The 23,141-nt window shown below is 54.1% G+C and overlaps 2 protein-coding genes across 2 annotated transcripts in view; one reads left to right on the top strand and one right to left on the bottom strand.

Moving 5' to 3' along the window:
* STX8 (syntaxin 8) overlaps window positions 1–12,863 on the top strand; it is a 78,887-nt gene extending 66,024 nt beyond the window's left edge. Inside the window, exon 8 of the mRNA XM_042833452.1 lies at window positions 12,249–12,863. Coding sequence (XP_042689386.1) covers window positions 12,249–12,316 — 68 coding nt within the window. The 3' untranslated portion in view covers window positions 12,317–12,863. The remainder of the gene's footprint in view (window positions 1–12,248) is intronic.
* A 2,977-nt stretch (window positions 12,864–15,840) lies between these two features.
* Window positions 15,841–23,141, bottom strand: part of NTN1 (netrin 1) — a 47,050-nt gene continuing 39,749 nt past the window's right edge. The window contains exons 3-6 of the mRNA XM_042833333.1: window positions 21,783–21,932; window positions 21,180–21,233; window positions 18,774–18,848; window positions 15,841–16,200 (exon numbers count right to left, since the gene is read on the bottom strand). Coding sequence (XP_042689267.1) covers window positions 15,872–16,200; window positions 18,774–18,848; window positions 21,180–21,233; window positions 21,783–21,932 — 608 coding nt within the window. The 3' untranslated portion in view covers window positions 15,841–15,871. The remainder of the gene's footprint in view (window positions 16,201–18,773; window positions 18,849–21,179; window positions 21,234–21,782; window positions 21,933–23,141) is intronic.

Here is a 23,141-nt window from a genome sequence, read left to right as displayed (position 1 = left end):
TCTGCAGCACGTGCTTCTTCTCCCACCTCCAAGTGTGAGGGGATCACCGGGCTGAGCGGATCAGTCCTAAGGAGAAGCAGTCATTAGTAAATCAGGACATATTTTTGGTCCCTGCTGATGGTTTGGTAACAGGGGCACAGTCCTCACTCAAACCTATTCTTTTTTTTCTGCATCCAGCAGTAGCTTAAGGAGCTCTAAAAGGGAATCATTCTTCAACAGCAACAAATGGTGCAGAACATCAGGAGAAAACCGTCTTGCTTTGTGCAGGTGCTCCTGGGTCCTGCTGCCATTCCCCGGTGGGCAGGGCAGGGAGAGGGAGAGCTTACAAACTCCTCATGTTTGGGGAACGAACTGAGATGAAGTGATATTGGGATTTTCCCCCTTCCTTTGTGGTTTTCACAAAATGAAAGACAACCTCGTGTGCTACGCTGGGATAAATTCAAAATATGAAGTGAAGGAAACCAGCCACGCTGACACAGGATTCAGTGCAGCCTTCCAAAACCAAAATAGTTTTATGTCATACCCTAGCATGCAGCAGTCACAGATCTGTGTGTGGGCTTTAAGAAATGCCTTCCTTTCTTTTTTTGGAGGAGGAACTTCATTTAGCATCTAAATGATTTCAAGAATTCAGCGCAGATTGAATTCCTTCCTTCACTGACATGAAACTTTCACGTTGCTTCCAAACGGTGGTGTTCTATCAGCCCTCTGCTCTTCAGGCTCCATTTACCACAAACTTCTCAAAGCTGTTATACAACTCAGCTTTAATTTCTTATCATGGCTCTGTAGTTGTTGGCTCCGTGGTTTGACAGAGGCTGCTTCACTCAGCCTGTTTCCCTTGGCCCTTTGAGGAGGCTCTTACAGTCGTTAGCAGCTATAAGTGGTGTTAATAAGGAGGCTCTGTGTCAAGGTTTCTACATGCAGGCTGACGCATTTCTGCAGAAACTGGAGCAAAACATTTTCTTTTGGAAAAATTGCTGTTGACTTTAAAATCAGTGCAGTCTCATCTACGAATCTTCTCCGAAGATGAAGGAGCCGGGCTGAAAGGCTGAAAGCCAATGCTCAGTACGTGGCCATTTCCTTCCCCAGGCACAAAAGAAGGTGATGGGGGCAGAGGCAGCACGATGGTGATGGAGAACATCAGTGAGGAGGTGCGGGAGGAGCTGCAGCTCTCAGCTCGCTGCAACCACGCCAACATCCCTGGAGATGGATGGGGGTCTGGGAGGCTTTGGGGCTGCATGAACGACTGCAGGCAGAGATGTAGCAAAGTAAATACGAAACATTGAGTGATTTGATGTTATTTAATGTAATTGAAGATAGAATAACATAATGACATAACATAATGAAATGATGGAATAACATAATGATCATAACATAATGAAATCTAATAGAGTCCTACGTTGTCCCAGTCCAAGGTGTTGTTGGTGGACAGCCCAGGTTTGGAGAGGTAGGGCTGGGGCCGGTGCTGGTGCCCCTGGAGCACTGCTGCTGCTGCTCTGTGTGCCGCAGGGCCAGCGAGGAGCCCAGGGCTACAGGTAGCCTGGACTGTTGGCCATTGGTTGCCTCCTGCTGCACCATCTTGTCCGGCTTCTGCAGATGCTCCTGTTTGTGCCGAGCCCACCCAGCTTCGCCTTGCGCCGCCGTTTCTGCCCGGGAGCGTCCTGGCCGTGTGGCAGCTTCCTCTTCTTGGCCGGGCTGCTGCCAGTGCGCCGCTGGTGCCCGCTGGTGGTGCAGGCGGGCGCCGGGTTCTTGGCCGGCTTGGTGCCACCCTGGTGGTGGTTGCCTGGCACATGGCAGGACGTGCAGCCGGGTGGCAGTGCCAGGCGGGTGAGAAGCACCCGGGGCTGCTTCTGCTGTGCCTCCTCCATCAGACGTGCTGTTCTGGGTGAAGGAGGTGCTGGGACATCCAGGGGCGTCGGCACGGGCAGCTCTGGTGTTGTGCTGCAGGGTGGTAGGAAAGGCAGGCAGGGCAGCGGCCCGGAGGGCTGCCTGCAGCACGATGGATGTGTGCACAACAGGTCGCTGCTGATCCAGGCCTCTGCCTTTGCCTCTCCATTTCGCTCCCTGCTGGCCCAGGGAAAGTCAGGGAGCGCTGTGATGAATGGTGGTGTTTTTCTGCTGCTTGGGATGTCTGGGCTCGGTGGCTGTGTGGCATCGATCCACCGCAGCAGCTCTTCCCTCTCCTGGCTGTCCAGTTCAGGCAGCAGCTCATTGTTAAGTCTTGCCTCTGCTCCAATGTCAGTTCCTTCGGTCCCCCTTGTTTCAGTATCAGCAGGGTCCTGGTTCTGCTGGGGGACCTCCTGAGGACTCGCCACTTCTGAAAAAGCAAGAACATCCCCAGAAGGATGAGGACAGCCTTCCCGCAGGCACTCAGTGCAGACACCCCCCCGCCAGCTCTGCAGCCCCCACACTCACCGGTGTTTAGCCATGTGAGCAGGTCATCCATGTCCGGGATGTTGTCCGGGACCTCTGTTTTGGGTGCCACTTCTGGAAGAGGAAGAAAACCGCCACGGGGGTAACGCCAGCTTTCCCACACCCGCTGGGTGCAAACGCCCCCCCACCAGCTCTGCTGCCCCCAGACTCACCGTTGTTCATCCAGGTCAGGAGGTCATTGATGTCAGTGATGTCCTCCTGGATGTCTGAGCTCATTGTCGCTGCTGGAAAAGCAAGAACATCCCCAGTGAGGCAATGCCATCTTTCCCACAGCCACCCGGTGCGGACAGCCTGCCGCCCGCTCTGCAGACCCCAAACTCACCACCTGATTCCAGCACTGCGCTGCTGCAGGTGAGCGGAGCCTCGGTTGGACTTGGGCACACTGGAGGTCCTTGGAGAACAGTTGAGGAGCCGGGGCGGTCGGGGCCCTGCAGCGGGCAGCTGCCTGCGGGCTGCGGGGGCTCCCCATGGAACGCAGCCCCTGGCTGCAGCCCCATCGACTTCTGGAGCTGCTGTGTCCCTGCCACCAGGGGATGATCCCAGCGGTGGGCAGGGGCACTGGGGGCAGGCATACCTGGCTGCATCTCACCAGGTATGCGCATGACCAGGGTCAACTGCTGCCCCCCAGGTGGCAGCTGACCCACAACTGTGGGCATCCCCCCAGGTGGCAGCTGACCAACGTTTAGGGGCATCCCCCCAGGTGGCAGCTGACCAATGTTTAGGGGCATCCCCACAGCTGGGAACTGACCCACCATTAGAGGCAGCCCCCCAGCTGGGAGCTGCACTCCCTGTCCCTGGACGCGTGGTATCCCAGGCCAGACAGAGGCCTGAGGCACCACGTAGGTGACACTGGGGACAGGGATGGGTTGGAAAGACACCGGCACAGCTGCGATGCCGAAGGTGGGCTGCATTGCAGCAATGGCCGATGGTGGCACAAACGATCCAAATAACATGGCGTCAGGTGTTGGAAGCACCGTCAGCAACCGTGAAGGAATTCTCTCTGTGGAGAAATGCCCAGATGGGCGCTGGGGTGAGATCTGGGGCACTGGCATCCCCTGGAGGGCCGCCGTGCCAGGAGCAGAGGGAGCCTGCTGCCTTACCTGCCAAGGTAGCTCGAGAGTGGCAGTGGGGGGTTCCGTGACCGCTGGGGTCAGCCCCTCTCCGCTGAGCTCACAGTGCGCCTCTCTGACAATGGTCCCATAGTGACACAGGCATTGCTCTGTGCCTGCCCCATCACCAGCACATGCTGCAGCATGGAACAAGTGTGGGGAGCTATGGCCTGTCTCATACTCCTCCTCTTGATGGCTGTAACTTACTTTAATGACTGTGCTGCTCTGTGGCCAGCACCAGCAGCAGGTGGGTGAGCAAAAGTGAGTGGCATGGGGGGCAAGAAGTCAGGCTGTGTCCCTACGGCTAGATGGCAGGCTGCCCTGGGGCTGTCCCTGCATGGGGGACGTGCTGGGCAGGGGAAGGTGGCCAGCACCCAGTTCCCAACACAGGGTCCCCCTCAGCCCCCAGCAAAAGGGAAGAGCCAGACACGTTTTCCTCCTGTGCTGTGGTTTCACATTCCGGGCTGAAAGGTGTTGGGGGTTCTTGGCCTTCTTTCAGCGCTGCATTTGAGACGCTCAGCACTTGCCCACTGCAGCACTGCCTTTTGGGGATGTCCCTGCCATGCCGTTCTTCCTGAAGTGGTTTTGATGACTCAGTGAGTACCTTTCTCAGAGCAGAGCCAAGCATATCTGCTGCTTTGGCTTCATCCAGAGGGAGCCAGGAGCATTCTTAGGGGTTTGCCAGCCTTGTATTATCAAAGCCGTGAGCAACTTGCTCTGAGTTGATGTTGACTGTACTTTGAGCATTGGGTTGCACTGGAAACCAATGGTGCCTTTCCTCTTGAAGGTTTTATGATTTAGGACTTACTGTCTTCTCTTTGGATTGACCAGATCTTGCTGTTCAAGTGCTGGATTCGCCTTGTGTAACCAAGCTCCTGGTGGACAGATTAATACTTGCGAAGCAGTTTTCATCATCCGCTCTTGATTTATGTTTGCAGCCTGTGCCATCACTCTGAGTTCCGTCTCTTCTGGCTCTTGACTGCATCAGACTTTGATGCTGAGGAAGGCTGGTAGCATCCTGCACTTTAGCTGGCCTTAATTCTTGAGCCTCGTGGCACTCTGCTGTGACTGGAGAAGCTCCTGGCCTAAGCCGAGAACATCGGTGATAAAAGTGTGGTAGTCGTGTACCTGAAGGTTCCTCTTTGAGGTTCTTCTCCAAGGCCTGTAGCAAATGGAGGCAGACACAACGAGCGAAGCAGTCGGAAGAACAGTTCAGACTTTAGGTCAACACGGAATGAAAAAGTAAAAAAGAGAGGTGGATGTGTGTAAGCTGTTCAGACATTGCACGCAATCAGTTTTCATCTGCGGCTTTTTAAATAAGCGGCAGCCAGAGTCATCCCCGATTTGGAACCCGTGTTTGTTCAGATGTCGTGGATGCAGGGGGAATTCTTTCCGAGCCTCACCCCACAAAGCATCATCTTTCCAGGTAGGTTTACATCAAGTGAATGGCTGGAGCCAAGCTGCACAGTGCAGGTTCGTCAACCACGGCAGCAGCTGTGTGTGATGGGGGCATCCTGGTGGGTTCATGTGTAAGGCTGGCACTCATTTCATTCTTGACTCTTTTGTACCCATTTGTAATTTTTATTATTTTTTTTTTAAAGAAAAAAAAAATCCATGCTGCCTTTGAGCTAGAGTTTCTCAGACTTAAGTCTGTGTAAAGATGATTTATGGTGCTACTAGGGGCTCCACTGGAAATGCAGGATCTATTATGAAGTGGGATTGAACAGACCATGCTGAAATGTTTATTGCCTTCTTCAAAATAGAATACATCAGGGTTGATGGTGCCTGTCCAGGAAAGAGAGAGAGTGGTGTAGAATGGGGCTGCTGGGGTATTTTTAGTATTCCAATAAAAGACAAGGCTTTTAAAGGAAATCACTTATTGCCATTTTGCAATCAAGAATGCAGGAGTGTTCCAGGGACTGCAAGAAATATGCTTCAAGAATGTCGTGCCCATAAGGAACTAATCATTAAATATTCTCTCTTTTCCACCCCCGTTTCTTGCTCTGAGGAAGCCATTGAGAAGCTTTGCAATTTGTATGTAAATCTCAGCCCTTCTGACCACGCAGTTCAGCATCCAAGCGACTTAGGAGCCAGCATCCCATTTTCAGGAGTTCTTACAATTCCTGAGCAAGTAGGGCACTTTTTAAAATAAAAGACACATGGACCAGGCTTCAAGAACACTTAATCTGACCTGAAATGACTTGGTGTGAACAGTATATGATGGTTTTGTGCTATAACTCACCCTCCTTGGTCAGCGCCTTGCTGGTAAAGTTCCTCTCGCAGGTTCAGATAGAGCAGCAAAGCTGCAGTTCTGTTTCTGCAGCTTATTCCTTCCATTGGACTGACTTGAGCTGTGATTTCTTTTACTTATTTTACTGTTGCCTTCAGGCATAACGCTGGTTGTCGATGCTTTAAACATTTCAGAAGCATTCTGGCACTATAATACATCCATCTCACCCAGTAACCCCAGCATTTGGTGGAGGGAAAAACAAAGGAGGAGGCAAAAGATAATACCTCCTCAAGTGATTTAAGAGCCTTATGGGGCGATTTACTGATGTGTCTGAGCAGATCTGGGGCTACCTGCTCCCTCTCCCCACGCTCCCATCTCTTTCCTTGTGCTGGCACAGCATCCTGGTGGGCCGGTTCAGGGAGCTATAATGGCAGAAAACTGACCCTACCAAAAACAAAGCCGGGGTGTCAGCGCAGCGGCAGATGGACACAGGCAGATGTCCCTTCTGTGCCAGGCCAGCAGAGCAATCCTTTCATTTTATTTACTTTTTTTCCCATTTGTTTTTACTGGAGGAACAACAGCCCCCCACTGGGATCATCTGTCGTGTCCCTGCATAGCGCTGCCCCAGGTAGCGGCTTGGGGTGGCGGTTCCTTTTGGGATCCATTGGGGGCTGCCAGCTGGGCTGCAGCCCTGTGCCAGTGTGCAGGCTGGGGAAGGAGCAAAGGATGGATGGATTTGAGGAGGAGCTGCGACTCTGGGATGTAACCCATCCTGGCCCTGCTGCCTGTGCAGATTGGTGAAGGCTGGGGAAAGATTTTTAGCTAAATGAGGGGAGATTTAGGTTGGATGTGAAGTGGAAATTCTTCACTTAAAAAGCAGCGAGACCCTGGCACTGCTGCCTAGAGCTGTGGGTGCCCCATCCCTGAAGGTGCCCGAGGCCATGGATGGGCCCTGGGCAGCCTGAGCTGGGGGAAGGTACTCAGCCCCTTCCAACCCAACACAACCAAGGTCCTTTCCAATCCACCCCAACCCAACACAACCAAGGTCCCTTCCAACCCACCCCAACCCAATGCAACCTAAGTCCCTTCCAACCCAACCCAATGAAGGTCCCTTCCAACCCAACCCAACCCAACCAAGGTCCCTTCCAACCCAACCCAAACAGCCTTCCAACTCAACTATTTCATGATTCCCTGCTGGTTTTCGCATACGTATGCTGGAAAAGAAGAGTTCAGTGCCACCTGTGTATTGGTTGGACTCATTTGAGTGAGCTGGTCTAAAGGCAGGGATTTGTAGGGTCTCTCCCGGGCTTGTTTTGTTTCCTTTCTTCTGGGAAGGCTCAGTGCATGCTGCTGGTTTTCAGACTTTCACAAGTCCCGTTCCAAACTGTAACACAGTTGTTCAGAAATGCAGCCCAGTTCTTGACTGATCTTGTTTCTTGGCATTGCTTATGTAAGGGAAAGGATGCTAGAGAGCTTGGAGAAGGGAAAGTTGGAAAGTGTGCGTGCTTATTTAATTTTAAGAAAAAGGAAGAAAAATAAGCTACATGCAAAAAAATCCAGTAACCGTGTCTGCCGATGACCTTTGGGTTTGGAAATAGTTTGATAATAGTGTGAGGACAGGCAAGGAAAGTCTGTGAAGTCACTCGAGCAAGAGCAAAAGGAAAAAAACATGAGCACGTTTCCAGCTTCGTGCATGCTGGGGCACCAAAAGCATCAGGCAGAGCTCAGTGGAAGCTGCCAGGTTTGACTGGAAGTAAAATAGATGGTATCAGGGAAAGCACCAGCTAGGGGCTCCTGCGTGGAACGGTGGGCTTAAATTGTTGGTGTTTGCTGGGCATGGTTTGTGAACTTTCAGCTTTTCCCTCTTGCTGGATTTGCATCCGCTCTTTGTGCGCTGAGGACTGCAGTAAGTGGTTTTATTAGCAAGTCATCAGAAGAGTTTGCAGAAGGCGTCGCTTGGATGTGTGTGAGTTGTTTCAGTGCTCTGTGACTCAGTAATGCCGCATCAAATGTACGTGGCACTGCCTGTCCCTTGTAGCCCTGTGTGACAGCTCACAGTTCACCCAGCTCCCTAGAGGGACGCGTTACCACAGTCCTGCTCTTGCTGTGCCCTCGACCTGTCTTCAAACACAAACAGATGCTACACCTCTCTCTGAGCTGCAGTTCTGCACCGTGGAAGGGAAATTGTCTCAGCAGTCCTCAGCTCCACCAGAAACCTTCCTCAGCCGTGCCAGCTTTCGTCTGTGTCTCCCCTTGATACAGGAGGTGGATGAGCTGTATCTTAGGGAGACCTGTAGAGGCATCACAGTGTTTGCATTTACGTGGCACTTCGAGCTTTGGATTGCAGGCATCAAGGAGTGCCAGAAGCACAGATTCCCTTGGTGCAGAGTGAGCAGTGGCTGTGCTGGAGATGTGAGAAGTGGTGGAAGCCCACTGGTGGGAGGGCTGCACTCAGCTCCTCTGGCCGTGGCAGCTCATTTGAGGTTGGGTTTTTACAAAATACGCATCGCTTTCTTGAAAGAATGTGGGATTTCACTGCAAGTGCTCTTGGAAGTGGTTCAGTGTGCTATCTGGCATGCGTTTGTAATTTGAAAAATAGATTAGAAGAGAAGCAAATTGAGGTCTAACAATAATGGGTTAAGGGAAACGCTCATCTCACCTCCTGCCGTTCTGTTGGGCTGTACATGGGGTTTGGGATCCGAACGCTGGGGATCATTTGATGACTGAAGAACAACAGTTTTGGATTTAAACCCACTTTGCCTCTCTTCTGAAACCAGCTTTGCCATTTGTTTCTGCCCCGCTGTCGTTTGCCCGCAGTGCTGCTGTCGGTGCATTGCGACCTGATGGAAGGCTCATGCTAACAGCATCACACTGCAGAGAGAGGAGCACGGCAGCAAAATGCAGCTTGTCATAGCATAGAATAGCAGTCAGTGAGGTTGGAAATGACCCTTAAGATCACCCCAACCCAGCTCACCGTGCCACATCCCACTGGCCACATCCTCCAGTGCCACATCTCCACTGTTCCGGACACCCCAGGCACGGTGATGCCACCACCTCCATGGGCAGCTGTGCCACTGCATCACCACTCTTTGGGAGAAGAACATTTTCCAAATATCTGGCCTGAACCTCCCCTGAAGGGGATATGGGAACCACCGTGGCCCAGGAGTTCCTGCCTGGAGCAACGCCTGTGCATTTGGTTCTGTTCACACATTTCACCTAACGTTGCATGGGTAACTCCGAGTGCAGGATAACTCCCGAGCTTTTTGTCCTACACAGGAATGACCTAGCTCTGTCTCTCTTCCAAACAAGGAATTAATAATGCAATAGTTGTTGTTTCCAAAGAGCTTAGCTTTCATGAGCAGTGTCTCCTTTTTTCCCTCAGACCCAATGAAACACATGGGCGTTGGAGCCTTTAATAACCCTTCTCGGAGCCTGGTCTTGATTTGTGTGAGCGCTGCCAATGATTTCCATGTCAGAGCTGAGAGGTACGAGTGCAGTGTTGAATTTCTGGGCTGACCAAGGGAGGTCAGAAGCAATAATGCTGGACTCCCCGGTGGACAGGCGTGGGACAGCACACAGCCACGGCGCTTTGCACAGCCCCAGCACAGGTTTGGCTGTCACAGAGCTAATAAAGAGCAGGGCCTCCAGGGAGACGGCTGCAGTGATGCAGGTGTAGGGATCGGGGAGTGTATTTACATACAAGCCGGCTTAATAGCGTGGGATTTGTGCTAAAGTGGTTCTTAATGCAATACAAATTGCATGCCCTGTCTCACTTGAAGGCAGGAGGATGTCAGGGGGAGAGGCTTTATAGCTTTTGGGGGAGAAAGTGGCTTCTTTTAGGGAAGGCGAAGGGCGGCAGGATGGGTGTGCTGGGTGCTGGATGAGCACATCAGGGGCAGGAGTGGGGCTGTGCTGCCCTGACAGGTTGGGGCCGGGAATTGGGCAGCAAATTAACTCACTGAGAAAGTAGATAAAGGTGTTGGCTTTTTTTTTTTTAACACTGTGAGGTTAGAATGTCCATAAAGAAAGCAGCCCAGCCTCTGGTTGCAGCTCCATCCTCTCCCTGCTTCCCTCCCGCCCCATAAAACAGCCATTATGTGTTTATAAGTTAGCGCTCCGTGTCTGGTATAAAAGAAGACTTGTTCATAAACTTCTGGAGAGACAGTTCGGTGGGAATAGAGCTTTCTTGGCACAAAACAAGCGGCTTTTTCCAGATAATGTAATGCTATACGAGGCTTTTTAAAGTCCTAGCATGCTATTTATTATTTTTATACTATCTATAAAAGACACCAGTGCTGAGGATGGCACTGCACTGAATTGAGCAGTGGAATCCTCCATGGAAGGAGAAGCTGTCCCTCTGCATGCGCTCGGATTTATTTCTCCTATTTATCAGGCCTATCCACTGCAGCGAGGACTGGAAGAGATTTCCTTGCTCAGCTATCACAGGCAAACTCACCCTGGCACTTGCTTTCATCAGTTCTCCTAGGGCACTGCAACATTATTTTGGACCTTCCCCCCAGTGCTTGCCAGTGCCATTGGGCTGCACCCAGAGAGCCCAGCACTGCTGCCCACAGCTGGAGGTGGGCAGTGATGGCCCTGGGCAGCCTGAGCTGGGGGTGCCTCAATAGGGTGCCTTCCAACCCCACCGCTGTTGGGTTCCTTGAGCCCCCACGGAGGGATGGCGCGTTCAGCCTCAGCAGCTGTGGTCCCACGGCTGCAGGACAGTGCTCATAGGAAATCAGTGGGCTGATAGAGGTGGACCTGAGACCCTTTGACACACATTCAGGAGGGAGGTGTCAAAACAAGATGTATTTATGACAGAGTTCCTGCCTGCCTTTTCAAAAGGCACTTGGGTCCCGGCCAGATCCTAAACACGCTCGGATTCCCAGGAGTTACACTGAGCACAGTAATGGATATTTCACAGTAAATACTGCCTTGTCACAAAGCTGGCATGAGCAGCAGTGGGCTCTGAAGGCATCAGCATCAGCCGTGTGCCGAGGAGCAGAAATCAGAGCTGGGCTCCGGCCGTTGCTGGCGCTACCACCAAAGGGCACCGGCAGGGAGCTCAGCACACCCACAGCATGCACCTCCTGTCCCGGGCTCTGGGTGCCAGCTGATTGCTGTGTCTTGCCATCCCCTCTACCTCCTATGGGAGCAAATCCTCACACCCTGCTTCTGGGGCTCTGGGTTTTAATAACCATCTCTTCTGAGAGTAAATGCAGAATGTTGCCTTCTGCTGCCTCTGCCCTGCACGCTCTGCAGCTTCCCCTTGCTGCCCATCAGCCTCAGTCGGTGTGTCCCCAACCTTCCCCGCTGCGCAGCGCTGCTGTGTTTACGTGCCCTTGTTGGGAGCTGTCAAGGAGTAATTACGCCCCATTAACTCGGTGTCGTTAATAGCTCACACCTACAGAGCGTGTTCCAAGAAACCGATCTCGCTCGTCTCTTAATTGCTGAAGTCCATAAACTCCATCGCACTGAAACCGTGCAAAAGATTTGCACCCTCTAAACTGCCTCCCCCCGGCGCAGATCTGCACGCAGAGCGGATGTGTGGTGCTGAGCATTGTGAGCACAGCCTGGGGGGCAAAGCAGATCCGAATTGGGCTGAGCGGAGCGGGAGGAGCAGTGCTGGAAAAACACGTCGGGCCTGGCGCTGAGATGGTTCCTGCACAGAAAACATGACACTATTGACAAAGAGCCGTCTCTAATATCCTTTTCCAGCTTGGAAAGAGGAGTTTATTTTAATACATCCTTTTTTAATTGCCATGAGCTGGACTTGTAAATATTGTAAGTGGTTGAGTAATCGTCATCTGCTCACCGACTGAGAGTGGGGACGTTTTTTTTCCGCTCTTGGAGCCCCAGTGTGTTCCCACAGCTCTGCTGGGAGGGCTGCGGGCAGACACCGACCCGGGTCCCACTGCTGGAGGGCCTGGTGTGGGGCTGTGCGTGCAGCCCGGCTCTCCAAGGCAGCGCTTCTGCCCATCTGTGGGCTCAGGGATGTGGGGCAGTGGCTGCACCGTGGGGCAGAGCTCTGCTGTGCACACCACCGTGTTCATTTCCCAAAGGCAGGATCGGCGCTGGGAGCTCTGCTCACACTCGGCAGAGTTCTCTGGAAGTGGGAGTAGTTTGCGTTGGAAACAATTTCCTGATGCAATTTGGGTTTCCTCCCCAATAATCCTTTCCCCCGGCGGGACGGGACAGAGGGATTCCAGAGCAGCTCTCGCAACGAGCTGAACGTATCCCCTGTAATCGTTGTGAGGCAGATGTCAGAGCAGGAAGATACTCCGCAGGCACAGCTAAAAATTAATTTGAGGGGTCGGTGAGAGAAGAGCAACGTGACTGGGGGCTCACGGAGCTGCGGGAATGGAGATGTGCCTGGGGGGGCAGCGGGTGCTGGGGGGGAGGTGGGGGCTGTCATTGCAAAAGACCGATTGTAAAAGATGAAGGCAGCAAACCTTACCGCCTCGTCTCCTCTCTTCCAGGAATGCTGGTGGTGATCGTGCTGCTGCTGATTGCCATCGCTGTGGTCGCTGTCTGGCCGACGAAGTAGGGGGGGCCGATGGAGCTGCAGCTGAGCTCCACAGAGAGCCCCGTGCTGCACAGAGCCCTGCTGTGCTTCCCGGGAGCCCCGCAGCGTCAGCATGAAGCCGTGTCCAGCAGACGCCGTCCCTCCGCTCGGCGCACGGCTGAGGATTCTCTCCCTGCCTGGGTTGGGAGGACGCAGCTGTGCAATGGCTGCACGTCCCAGAGCAGCTCCACCACAAGAGCCACGATGTGCTCCCTGCCTGCCCGCTGCTGCTGGGTACGGGGGGCCCCTGGGTGCACAGTGTGCTTAAAGCACAGCCGCCCTGTTGTGCCGTGCCCTGGGACGTGTGCTGGTATCCCTGCTCCCGTCCTGGGCTGAGATCTGCCTCCTCCTTTTATAATTTTAAACTGAAGGGAAGGATGACTTATTAAAAACGACAGAAAAGTGATACTGAACATTCATTCATGGCCAAAAAAAAACCCCAATTGTTATTTTGTTATCGTTGCCAATTTGATTTCTGACTTGGTAGAGCAAGCAATAACTACAGAATAAAAGCCGGTCTGTTTCTATACGACTCGTGTGCCTGCTGCTGGAGTGCTCGCCAGCACCCCTGGCACACAGCACCCAGGAGCTGACTTTGGGGAGGGGCTCTGCTGCCTCGCAGCTTTACCTTCTGCTGACATCTGGCATCTCGTTGCTGTGGCCGCGGGGCCCAGGAGCCCATTTGCCGCTTCACACCGCACTGAGAGCTCAGGATGGGGGGGGTGGAGAGAGGAACCCACCGAACCATTTGTCCCCGCAGTAAAGATCTGAGATTTCTGCCCTCCGTGATGTTTTGGAATGAATAAATCAATGGAGGCACCGAGAGCATGGGTCACACGGGCTGACCCCACAGCTGACTGCAGCACCGTTTGCAGCACCGTTTGCTTGGGTTTTTTTTTCCTCTAGGGCTGAAATCCCCCCCCTGCAGGGATGGGGAGCATCGTGGGGCTCTGCTGAGCCCCATCCCAGCTGCGGGTTGGCACCCAGAGGTGTCCCCATACCCTGGGGGTGATGGGAAGCAGAGCTCCGTGCACACCGTGACGGTTTACAAGAGTTTATTCGATGTGTTTCTGACTTTAGTTCTAGCAGTGGGTGCTGGGCAGTTACAAGCTCCTTCGGGTTCAGTTACAGCCAATCTAACGAAACGAACCGAGAGGAAAAAATAAACCGAAAAACGGCACCAAAAAAAAACCCCCAAACCAACAGTAACTCGGCAAAACAATAAGAAAATCCACAACTTTTTTTTTTTTTTTCCACGTGTCATTAAATATATTCATATATAATAACCATAATATATTAGTATGCATCGTAAAGAAACATTGCCCAAAGCCGTATGCGATGGTCGTAACTAAACAACATTTACAGTTCAAGATATTAACAGAAATAATCAAAACCATAAAAATGAACACAGGTTTGCGACAGCTCCGGGACCGAGGGGAGGCGGCTGCGTGGGGACGGATGCAATGGAGGGGGACGGAGTGGTGGCGGTTTGGGCATTTGTGCTGCTCCTCGGCCCCATCCCAACCTCTGTCACGTCCCCCCTGGTCGTCCCCAGCTCCCAGCGGGGTCCCAGCACTGTGGGATGGTGCCCCAAGGGGCGCTGGGCTCACGGGACGAGCGTGCGATTGACACGAGGCGGTGACACGGCGCAGCTCTGCCCGTGGGGGTGATGGTTGGGGGTGAAGATCTGCCTCGCTGGGTGGTGGCTGCGGGGTCCCCTGGGGTGATCCTGGGGGTGTGAGGAAGGGCTGCACCCATGGACACCCAGTGCTGGGACGGCCCAAGAGATGAGCACCAGTGGCAGCCGTGGCACCGTTTGCACCAAAGGCACCGAAAGCGTGAATTGTACCAGTGGCACCGGTAGCACCAGCTGCACCAAGGTCACCAAGGACACCAGTTGTACCAGTGACACCAGTGGCACAAACGGCAACAGTGGCACCTGTTGCACCAGCTGCATCAAAGTCACTGAGAGGAGCAGTTGTACCAGCGGCACCGGTGACACCAGTCACCAAACGTCACCAAGGTCACCGAGGGCACCAGTTGTACCAGTGGCACCAGCTGCTCCCCTAGTCGTGCTTACAGGGCCATGGATGGGGCTGGAACCCCAGGGGCACCAAGGCCTGGTGCCTGTATGGGAGCTGGCTGGTGGTGGAGCAGAGCTGGGAGCGCTGGGGCTGTGCTGGGAGCTGAGGAAGGCTCTCGGGGGCACAGGGCACGCACTGTGAGCATCCCCACATCCCCTGTGCTCACCTTCATGCTGTGCAAGGCAGGAAGTGACCTGGGGACGGATTCTTGGTGGCCGCAGTTCCCTTGGACGCGTGGTTGCTGCCTCATGTTGGGCTCTGCGCTGGGGGGATCCAGCTCTGAGCTGGGAGAGGGGATGAGCAGAGCCGGGTTTGGAGGCTGCTTTTCCCCCAGGCCCCTTCCTATGGGACTGGGGGTTCTGCAGAGCTCCCTCCCTCTCTTCCTCCCTCCCTCCATGGCGGCTGCTGCCCTGGAGCCCTCTGCTTTGCACCTATTTACACGGCTGCCTCGCTTTATGGTGGTTTATGTCATTACATAAATATTGTCGATTGCTATAAAACAAGGCAAAAACCGCTGGAAAATGTCATAAAATGGATGTTTCCAAGTTTCCTGAAAGGAAAAAGAGCGGGGAGGTTTTGCTTTGCGTAGCGACTGAATGTTTGCTTCCCCCCCAGGTATCACATTGCCCTCGCAGCCCTGGACTGGGGGACCCCAGGAGCCCCTGCTGTGCCCTGGGGCTGAGCACGGGGCTGAGCAGTGCCATGGCACCCGGCCTTCGTCTGGAGGCTGTTTGCTGTCCTGGGGCAATTCTTGAGGCAGCCACGGTTGGGTGTTTCCGTGGGGCGGGAGTGCAGTGTGCACCTTGTCCTGCCCTGGCCCCACTGTGAGCACCGCAGCACTGAGGGGCCCAGGATGGCTGTGCCAGCTCCGTACTGGGCTGCTGCTGTAAGTTGGGGTCCAAGTTCTGGGGAGGGCTCCTCCAGCATCGCCGCTGTACTCCTGGCTGCCTCGGTGTGGGTGCAGCGATGGCAGTTTGGTGATGGTTTGGTGGCAGGGATTGGTTCACTGTTGTCTCAGTATTTATTTGGTGTCGTTTTGGTGCTGGTTCAGTGCTGGTTTGCTGTGGGTTTGATGTCGGGTATCAGTTTGGTGCCAGTTTGCTGTCAGCTCCAAGTCAGTTCTGAGCCACTCCAGTGCCATCAGTGTCGGTTCGGTGCGGGTTGGTGCCCAGCAGCAGCGCAGTGCTGGCTGTCCTTTCACTGTCAGCTCAGTGCCACCCAGCTGTCCTTTTGGTGCCATCTTGGTGTCCCTGGGTACCCCTGTCCCCCTTCCTCCACCACCGCTCCGCACCCCCTCTCCGCCCGGCGCTTTTATCACCACATCTGCAGTTCCATCGTTGGGTTTCACGTGTTTTTTTTCCCCCCGCTTCATCCCTCGATACAAGACGCCGTGAGCCCCCCATGCCCACCCCCCACCCGCACCCAGCAGCGCTCAGTCCATCACCGTTCCTCCCTACGCCTTCCTACATTTCCCCTTCTTCTCCCGCTGCTGGAACTTCCGCAGCCGCCGTGCCCACGTGTCCCGCCATTGGATCACCAGGCTGCTCTTGTCCGCGATGATGCCGCTCTGGTCTGGAGAGTCCTCGGTGCTGCCCAGCAGGAGGTACTTCTTCATGGGTTTCACCTTGGGGCACTTGCAGGCGATGTCCTTGGCGTGCACCCACAGGGTCTGATCCCCACGCCGCAGCCGGTTGCTGCCCTGTTTGTAGACGGAGATGATGTTGACGGTGAACTTCCACCAGTCGGCATTTTTTTCCGCTTTCAGGATGTGGATCTGCACAGCTGGAAAAGAAGGAGGGAGAGGAGAAAGGCTGTTACGTGTGAGCTGCAGAGAGGAGAGCGAGCTCAGCCTCACCCCCCACACACACTGCACAGCCCTCCATTGCTCACTGCAGCCCCCCACCCCGCACTGCGCAGCCCTGCGCCCCACACTGCACACTCCCCGCCCTGAACTGCACGCCCCTCCACCTTCCACTGCAGCTCTCCATCCTGCACTGCACACCCCCCATCCTGCACTGCACTCCACGCACCCTGCGCTGCACAGCCCTCCATCCCACACTGCACACCCCCAACCCTGCACTGCACAGCCCTCCGCTGCACGCTGCGCGCCCCCACCCCGCACAGTGTCAGTACTTTTCCTGCCGAGCATGGCGTGCACACCAGCTGCTTTCATCAAAAAAAATAAAGAAAAAAGGGAGAAGAAGAATTAAACAAACAGCCGAAGCTCTGACCGTGTATTTCCCAGCCTGGTGTGAAGGTAACAAAATGTGAGCATCGGCCAACTTCTAGTTTTTGGAAACAAATCTTTCCAAAAGAGCTCAAACCTTTGACCTGCCCGGCTCCACGCTGACAGCATGGAGAGAGTGAGTGGGAAGGAACTGGGAGGAGCTCGCAGGGCACCCCGTGCTGACCCACGGTGTGGGGAGAGCTGCTGGGGATGGCTGTGTGCTGCCTCTGTCTGTGGGGTGGAGGGAGTGAAGCTGAGGCACTGCTGGCATTGCCACAGCTGTGATGAATTCCATATGCAGCCCCATTGCATCCCACACAGAGACCCAGAGCATCCTATGCTCAGCCCCATTGCATCCCATATGCAGCCCCAGTGCATCCCATACTCAACCCCACCGCAGCCCATAAGCATCCCCACTGCATCCCACGCTCAGCCCCACTGCATCTCATGCTCAACCCTTTTGCATCCCACGTGCAGCCCAACAGCATCCCATGTCAGCCCCACAGCATCCCATGTCAGCCCCACAGCATCCTGTGCTTGTCCCCACTGTATCCCACACTCAGCCCCACTGCATCCCACATGGACATCCAATGCATCCCATTTGCAGCCCCCACTGCATCTCATATGCAGCCCCACAGAATCCCATGCTCCACCCCCCAGCTCCCCATGCTCAGCCCCACTGCGTCCCGCACACAGAGGATACAGGGCAGAGCCTTTGGGACCGCAGTGATGACACTCTGGGAATGGAAAGCACTGCATCCTCCCCCGCTGGAGCAAAATGTTCATATGGGATTTTTTTTCTTTCTTTTTTTTTTTTTTCCCTTTATATTATTATTTTTTTTAAAACGTATTTGGCAAAGGCGCTGAGCTTTGCCTCTCTGGCCGCCAGTTTCCTACTGCCTCAATATTGGGGATTTACAGCCCTTCATCCCGGTGGGGCACGGGGCCATCCAGCCCCACACCTCTGCTGGGGCTCTCCCCGCAGCGCAGCAGTGGGGCAGTGGGCACAGCACTATGGGACCCCCCCCCCCTTCCCCTCCCCCCTACCACCCCATCACCGCTGTACTGCAAATATTTGCACTGAACCCATCTTGTGGGAAAGAGCCCAATTTATCCAAAGAAAAACCCACCGCAACAGTACCCAAAGCAGAGAGATAGGGCAATGAATCGGGGCCAACGTCCCCTTTCAGCCCGTGAATGGGGCGGCCAGCTCAAAGGCCCCATTGAGGAGTGTGGGGTGATAGCAGCCAGCGGAGCCCGCGGGAGCAGGAGCTCCGTTCAGCTAATTAGGGCCTTTTAGGACATTCAGTGTAGCGATGCCATGGAGCGATGAGGAAAAGAGTCTCCTAATTGGCATCCCACCGCGGTGTCGCTCAGAGGGGCTGCATTATCCCCCGTGCAACTTTGCAGCCCTTTCTTCTCTCCCAGCTCTGTGGGAAGTGTGAGCTGTCCCAGCACCGAGCGCCCCATTGCCGGTCCCACAGCCTCGCTCTTCCCCCATCCCAAAGCATGGCTGTCCCAGAGCATTGCTGATCCCAAAGCATTCCTCATCCCAAAGCACTGCTGACTCTGCAGCATCGCTTGTCCCTTGGCGTTGCCTCCCCCACAGCGGCACTCATCCCACAGCATCATCTACCCTGCAGCACTGCTATCCCATCCCACAGCATCACTTCTCCCACAGCCTCTCTTATTCCTCAGTATCACTCCTCCCATAGCATCTCTTCTCCAATAGCATCCCTTATCCCATAACATCACTTATCCCATAGTGTCTCTTGTCCCATAACATCTCTTATTCCATAATATCTTATATCACACAGCATCACTTCTCCCACAGCATTACTTCTCCCATAGCATCTCATATCCCATAGCATCTCTTATCCCATAGCATCTCCTATCCCACAACATCACTTATTCCACGGCATCTCTTAACCCATAACATCTCTAATCCCATAATCTCTTTTATTCCATAACATCTTATACCCCACAGCATCACTTCCCCATAGCACCTCTTGTCCCATAGCATCTCTTATCCCATAACACCTCATCCCACAGCACTGCCCCCCCTGCAGCACTGTCTGCCCCTCACCCTACAGCACAGCACTGCCGGGTTTGGGGTGGCTGCACTCACCGTAGTCCTTCTTGCAGTACTTCTTCATGTTAATCTTCAGCTTCCCCTTGGAGGCTTTGCAATACGAGTCACAGTCTGTGGGGCAGAGGGGGGGCAGGGGAACACCATTAATGAGCTGGAACACGAGGAGAAGCTGTGGGGGGATGTACCCAGACACCCCTCTGTGGGGCCGGGGGATGTCAGCAGTTCTGTCTCTCCTAGGGCACAGAGACCCCTCCCACAGTGCCCCACAGCCCCGTCCTCACCCCCCTGTCACCCTGACCCCGTGGGGTCAGCCCGGCAGTGGGGCTGGGGAAGCAACTGGCGCTCCATGGAGGTGAGCAGAGTCAGAGGTGGGGGCTGCAAAGCTGTATTCCATTTGGTTTTGTAAATACACTTCATCTTTGGTTGCAGAGCTGGAGTTGAGAGTGAGAGGCTGAACACTGCAGGGAAGCACAGTGCAGGGCTGAACCCTACAGCAATGGGGCTGGATGGGTGTGGGATGGATGTAGGTTGGATATGGGATGGATATGGGTTGGATATGGGATGGATGTGGGATGGATGTAGGTTTGATGTGGGTTGGATATTGAAAGGTTGCAGGTTGGAAATGGGATGGGTGTGGGACGCAGGCAGTGGGCTCAGGGCTGCAAATTGCAGTGCTCGCAGTTTCTAAAGGGTAACTCATACTGCACCAATACTGCACCAAAGCCACGTGTCAGGAACGGAAATGAATGGCCCTCAATCCCGACATGACAGAGCAATTACAGCCTCATTCCTTGGCTGGGGCGTGTAACTCAAACTGCAGGTTTGAGGCTTCGAACCCCCATGGGATTTGCGTTTCTAATCCTGATTTATACAGCTGAATCCCCATTGATTTCCCCCAGGTTGGGCCCTAAATGCCGCTGTGGGCTGACAGCCAGCACGGGGATGCCCAAGCTCACAGAGCACCCCCTGCACCACACTCAGCCCCACAGCCCCAGGCAGGATCCCCACCCCACAGCCCCAAAGCGCCGCGCCTGGGATGCCCCAACCCTCCTTACAGCCGTGCCATGGGGCCATCCGCCCCACGCGAGGGGCAGCGGGACGCACCGCCATCCAGGGGAACTGCCCGAACCTCTCCCTTGGAACAAGGAGTGCGAACAAGCCCGCGGAAACCTCCTTTGTTCTGGCTGAGCAAGATTGATTGGAAAACAAATTGGCGCAAATAAAGCATGTAATTAGATTAAAGCCTCTCACCCGCAGCGCTGGGATGGAAAGCAGGGACGGGCGCTCGGCTGCTTTGGCCGCCCTGTAACGTCCCAACCTGACAGCAGCTCCCCAGCTGAGCGGTGCTGTGTGGGACAGTGACACCATGTCACCATGTCACCACATCATCACTCATCACGTCACCGTGTCACTGTCACCAGGAGGGACAGAGTGGGCTCTCCGCTCCAAGGCAGAGTGGCAATGGGGAACCAGAGCTGTGCTTCAACAAGGGGACGCAGCCAGGAACGCCTCGGGAGTGGGAAGAGGAACTGTTCATTTCACTTCAGAATAGTAATAATAATAATAAAAGCAATGATAATAAATTGATCTGACACTGGACTTGCAGCTCCCACCCTGGAGCTGGTGGACACCCCCTCCTCACTCGGAGTGCTGCAGACCCAGATGGAACCACACCGATCCCATCACCTGGTTCCATTTAAACCCTCCTGCTGAAATCATCCACCTCCGGTAATCAGTCCCACTCCGATCTGGGTTAGGGCAGATCAGACAGCAGTGACTGGCAGCTCTGTAAGCCTTTTTCTCCCATTGGGAAGAAGCAGAACCAGGCAGGGCCCCCAGAAGTTCAATGCTTCCACCCCTGCTCTGGCTCCGTGCTCGGTTAGAGGCACCAGCTGGTCCCCTGGCTGGGATGTGGGGCAGCAGGGGATCCCTCTGCGTAATAATAGGTATGGAGGGGACCACTGTAGTGCTGGTGCAGAGACAGAGGGAGGAACGGGAGGTGCCAATGGGGCAGCCCTGTGTGACCAACATCCCACCCCACGGCCCCACAGAGCTGCTACACTGGGGCACAGTTGTGGCCACACTGCTTGACGCATGGAGCGCACAGACAAATAGAGGCAATGTTCAATAGAGGCAATAAGCAGCGCTCGGGTTTTCTGTCCTCTAATGGGGGACTGTTGGTTCTCCAGTCCTCTGACTCGAGAAAACTCAACCACCCAAAACCCCACGTAAAGCCCTTCTACCTGGGGTAACCCCTGAGCGCTGCCAGCTCGGCCACATCGCCCCCTGTGCTCCCAGAAGTCCCGCCTGGCTTAGAAAACTCAGACACCGGGGGCACAGAAGTTATGCACGTCTCTTAAGTTGGTGCAGGAATTCGGTGCACTTTTCACGTTAAGGAAAGAGAAGGTGTGCCTTGAGGAGCTGGGGAGGGGGGGCACGTACCTGCGGGCTCCTCCGTGCTGCTGGCGGCTGTGGGGGGCGGCGCAGCAGGGATCTCTGCAGGACAAGAGGGGACAGAGGAGGCAGGGTTAGGCCCGGCGCTGAGCAGCTGAGCCCTGCCCAGCCCCCAGCATCGCTCCTGACGGCTTTTGAGCATTTGGGACGTGGCACTTTTGGAGCATCCCTAAGATCGCTGCTGGGGGGCGGTGGTGGAGGGGAGGTGAGCTGACGGCTGCGCTGAAATGCCGCTTCTGTGTTTGTTCAGCGCCGCGTGTCCCCAGGGGGTGACGCAAGGGGAATTTGCCCTCTGGTTCACCACAGCCTCGGGCTCTGGCGGAGGGCAGCCCTTTGCTCACAGTGTCAGCACGGCGCTGAGGGAAACCAGCGCTCGGCCTGGGCTCTTGCCACCCCGCTGCGGCACGGGGACGGATGAGTGACCAAAAACCACCCTAGGACATGACGAAAGGACGGCTGCCCCATAACTGGGCGGTGAGATCCGACGCAGGCTTTTGGCCGACGCGCCCTGCGGCACGAGCTGCAGCTGGCACGCGGCACACGGGGGTCAGCAGCAGCCCGGCGCGCTCGGGGTCCCCTCGGTGCACCTACTGATGCAGGGCGCGATGGGCGAGCGGCTCTGCTGGTAGCCCTTGGCGCAGCGGTTGCAGGTGATGCCGGTGACGCCGTCCTTGCACGGGCATTGCCCCGTCGTCTGGTTGCAGGTTTGGCCGGCGGCGCCCACGGGATGGCAATCGCACTCTGCGGGGGGAGCACAAGGGGAGGGGGGGGGTCGTTAGCAGAAATACCCGCGGGGCTGCAAGGGGAGCGGGGCGGGGGGAGAGAGCGTGAGCAGAGCGGCGGCACAGCGGTGAATGCAAAAGGGAGCAAATGAGGGCAGGGTTGAACCAGGAGAGGGAAAGGGCGCCGGGAGGCCAGGAGGCGGGCAGGGCTTCAGCGAGTGCGGCTGGGGGCTGCGGGACCCTGCGAGCAAATCCCGGGGGTGGAAAGGGACGAGAGATAAAGGAAAATAAAGGTACAAAGAAAGTGAAAAAGGAGAAAGAAAAAGAAGGAAGAAGAAAAATGAGAAAAGGGGGGGCGGGGGGGGGGGGGAAGAAAAGGGGAAAAATAAAGAAGGAAAATGAAAAAAAGGAAAAAAAATGAGAAGAAGGGGGAAAAAAGAAAAAAAAAAGGGGAAAAAAGAAAAGAAAAAAGAAAAAAGGAAAAAAAGAAGGAAATGGAAAAAAGAAACAAAAGAAACAAGGAAAAGGAAAAAAAGGAGAAATGAGGGGGGGAAAGGAAAGGATGAAAAAGGAAAACTGGAAAAAAAAAAGCAAGGAAAAGAAAAATGAAAAATGGAAGAAGAAAGAAGAGAAAAAGGAGGGAAGGGAGGAAGGAAGGAAAGGGGGAGAAAAAGAAAAAAAAGGAAAAAAAAAGAAAAAAATGAGAAAAAAGGCAAAAAGAAAAAAAAAGAAAGAAGGAAAGAAGAAGAAAAGAAAGATGAAAGAAAGGGAAAAAATAAAAAATATAAAAAATCAGGAAAAAAGGAAAAAGGAGAAAAAGGGGAAGAAAGGAATAAAGGGAAAAAAGAGAACAGGGAAACAGGAAAGGGAAAAAAAAAGGAAGAAAAAGAGAGAAGGAAAAAAATGTTAGAAGGGGAAAAAAGGCAAAAAGAGAATGGGGGGGAAAGGAGGAAAGAAAATGGGATAAAATGGTAAAAAGGAAGTAGGAAATCAAAAAAAAAAAAAAGAGGGAAGAAAAAGGAAAAGGAAAACAAGAAAAATGAGGAAAAAAAGACAAAGAAAGGGAAAAAATTAAAAAAAGGGAGGAAAAACAGAAAAGAAATAAAAAAAGAAAAAGGAATAAAGACGAAAGGGTGAAAACACAGAAGGAGAAAGAAAAAAGGGGAAGAGAAAAATGGGAAGGGAAGGGAAGGGAAGGGAAGAGAAGGGAAGGGAAGGGAAGGGAAGG

The sequence above is a fragment of the Centrocercus urophasianus genome, unplaced genomic scaffold (assembly GCF_019232065.1).
Source record: "Centrocercus urophasianus isolate 14NV4802_14NV808 unplaced genomic scaffold, USGS_Curo_1.0 seq_41, whole genome shotgun sequence".
NCBI classification, from domain to species: Eukaryota; Metazoa; Chordata; class Aves; order Galliformes; family Phasianidae; genus Centrocercus; species Centrocercus urophasianus.
The sequence above is the reverse complement of the archived record's forward strand: the minus strand, read 5'-3'. Positions and strand labels throughout refer to the sequence as shown.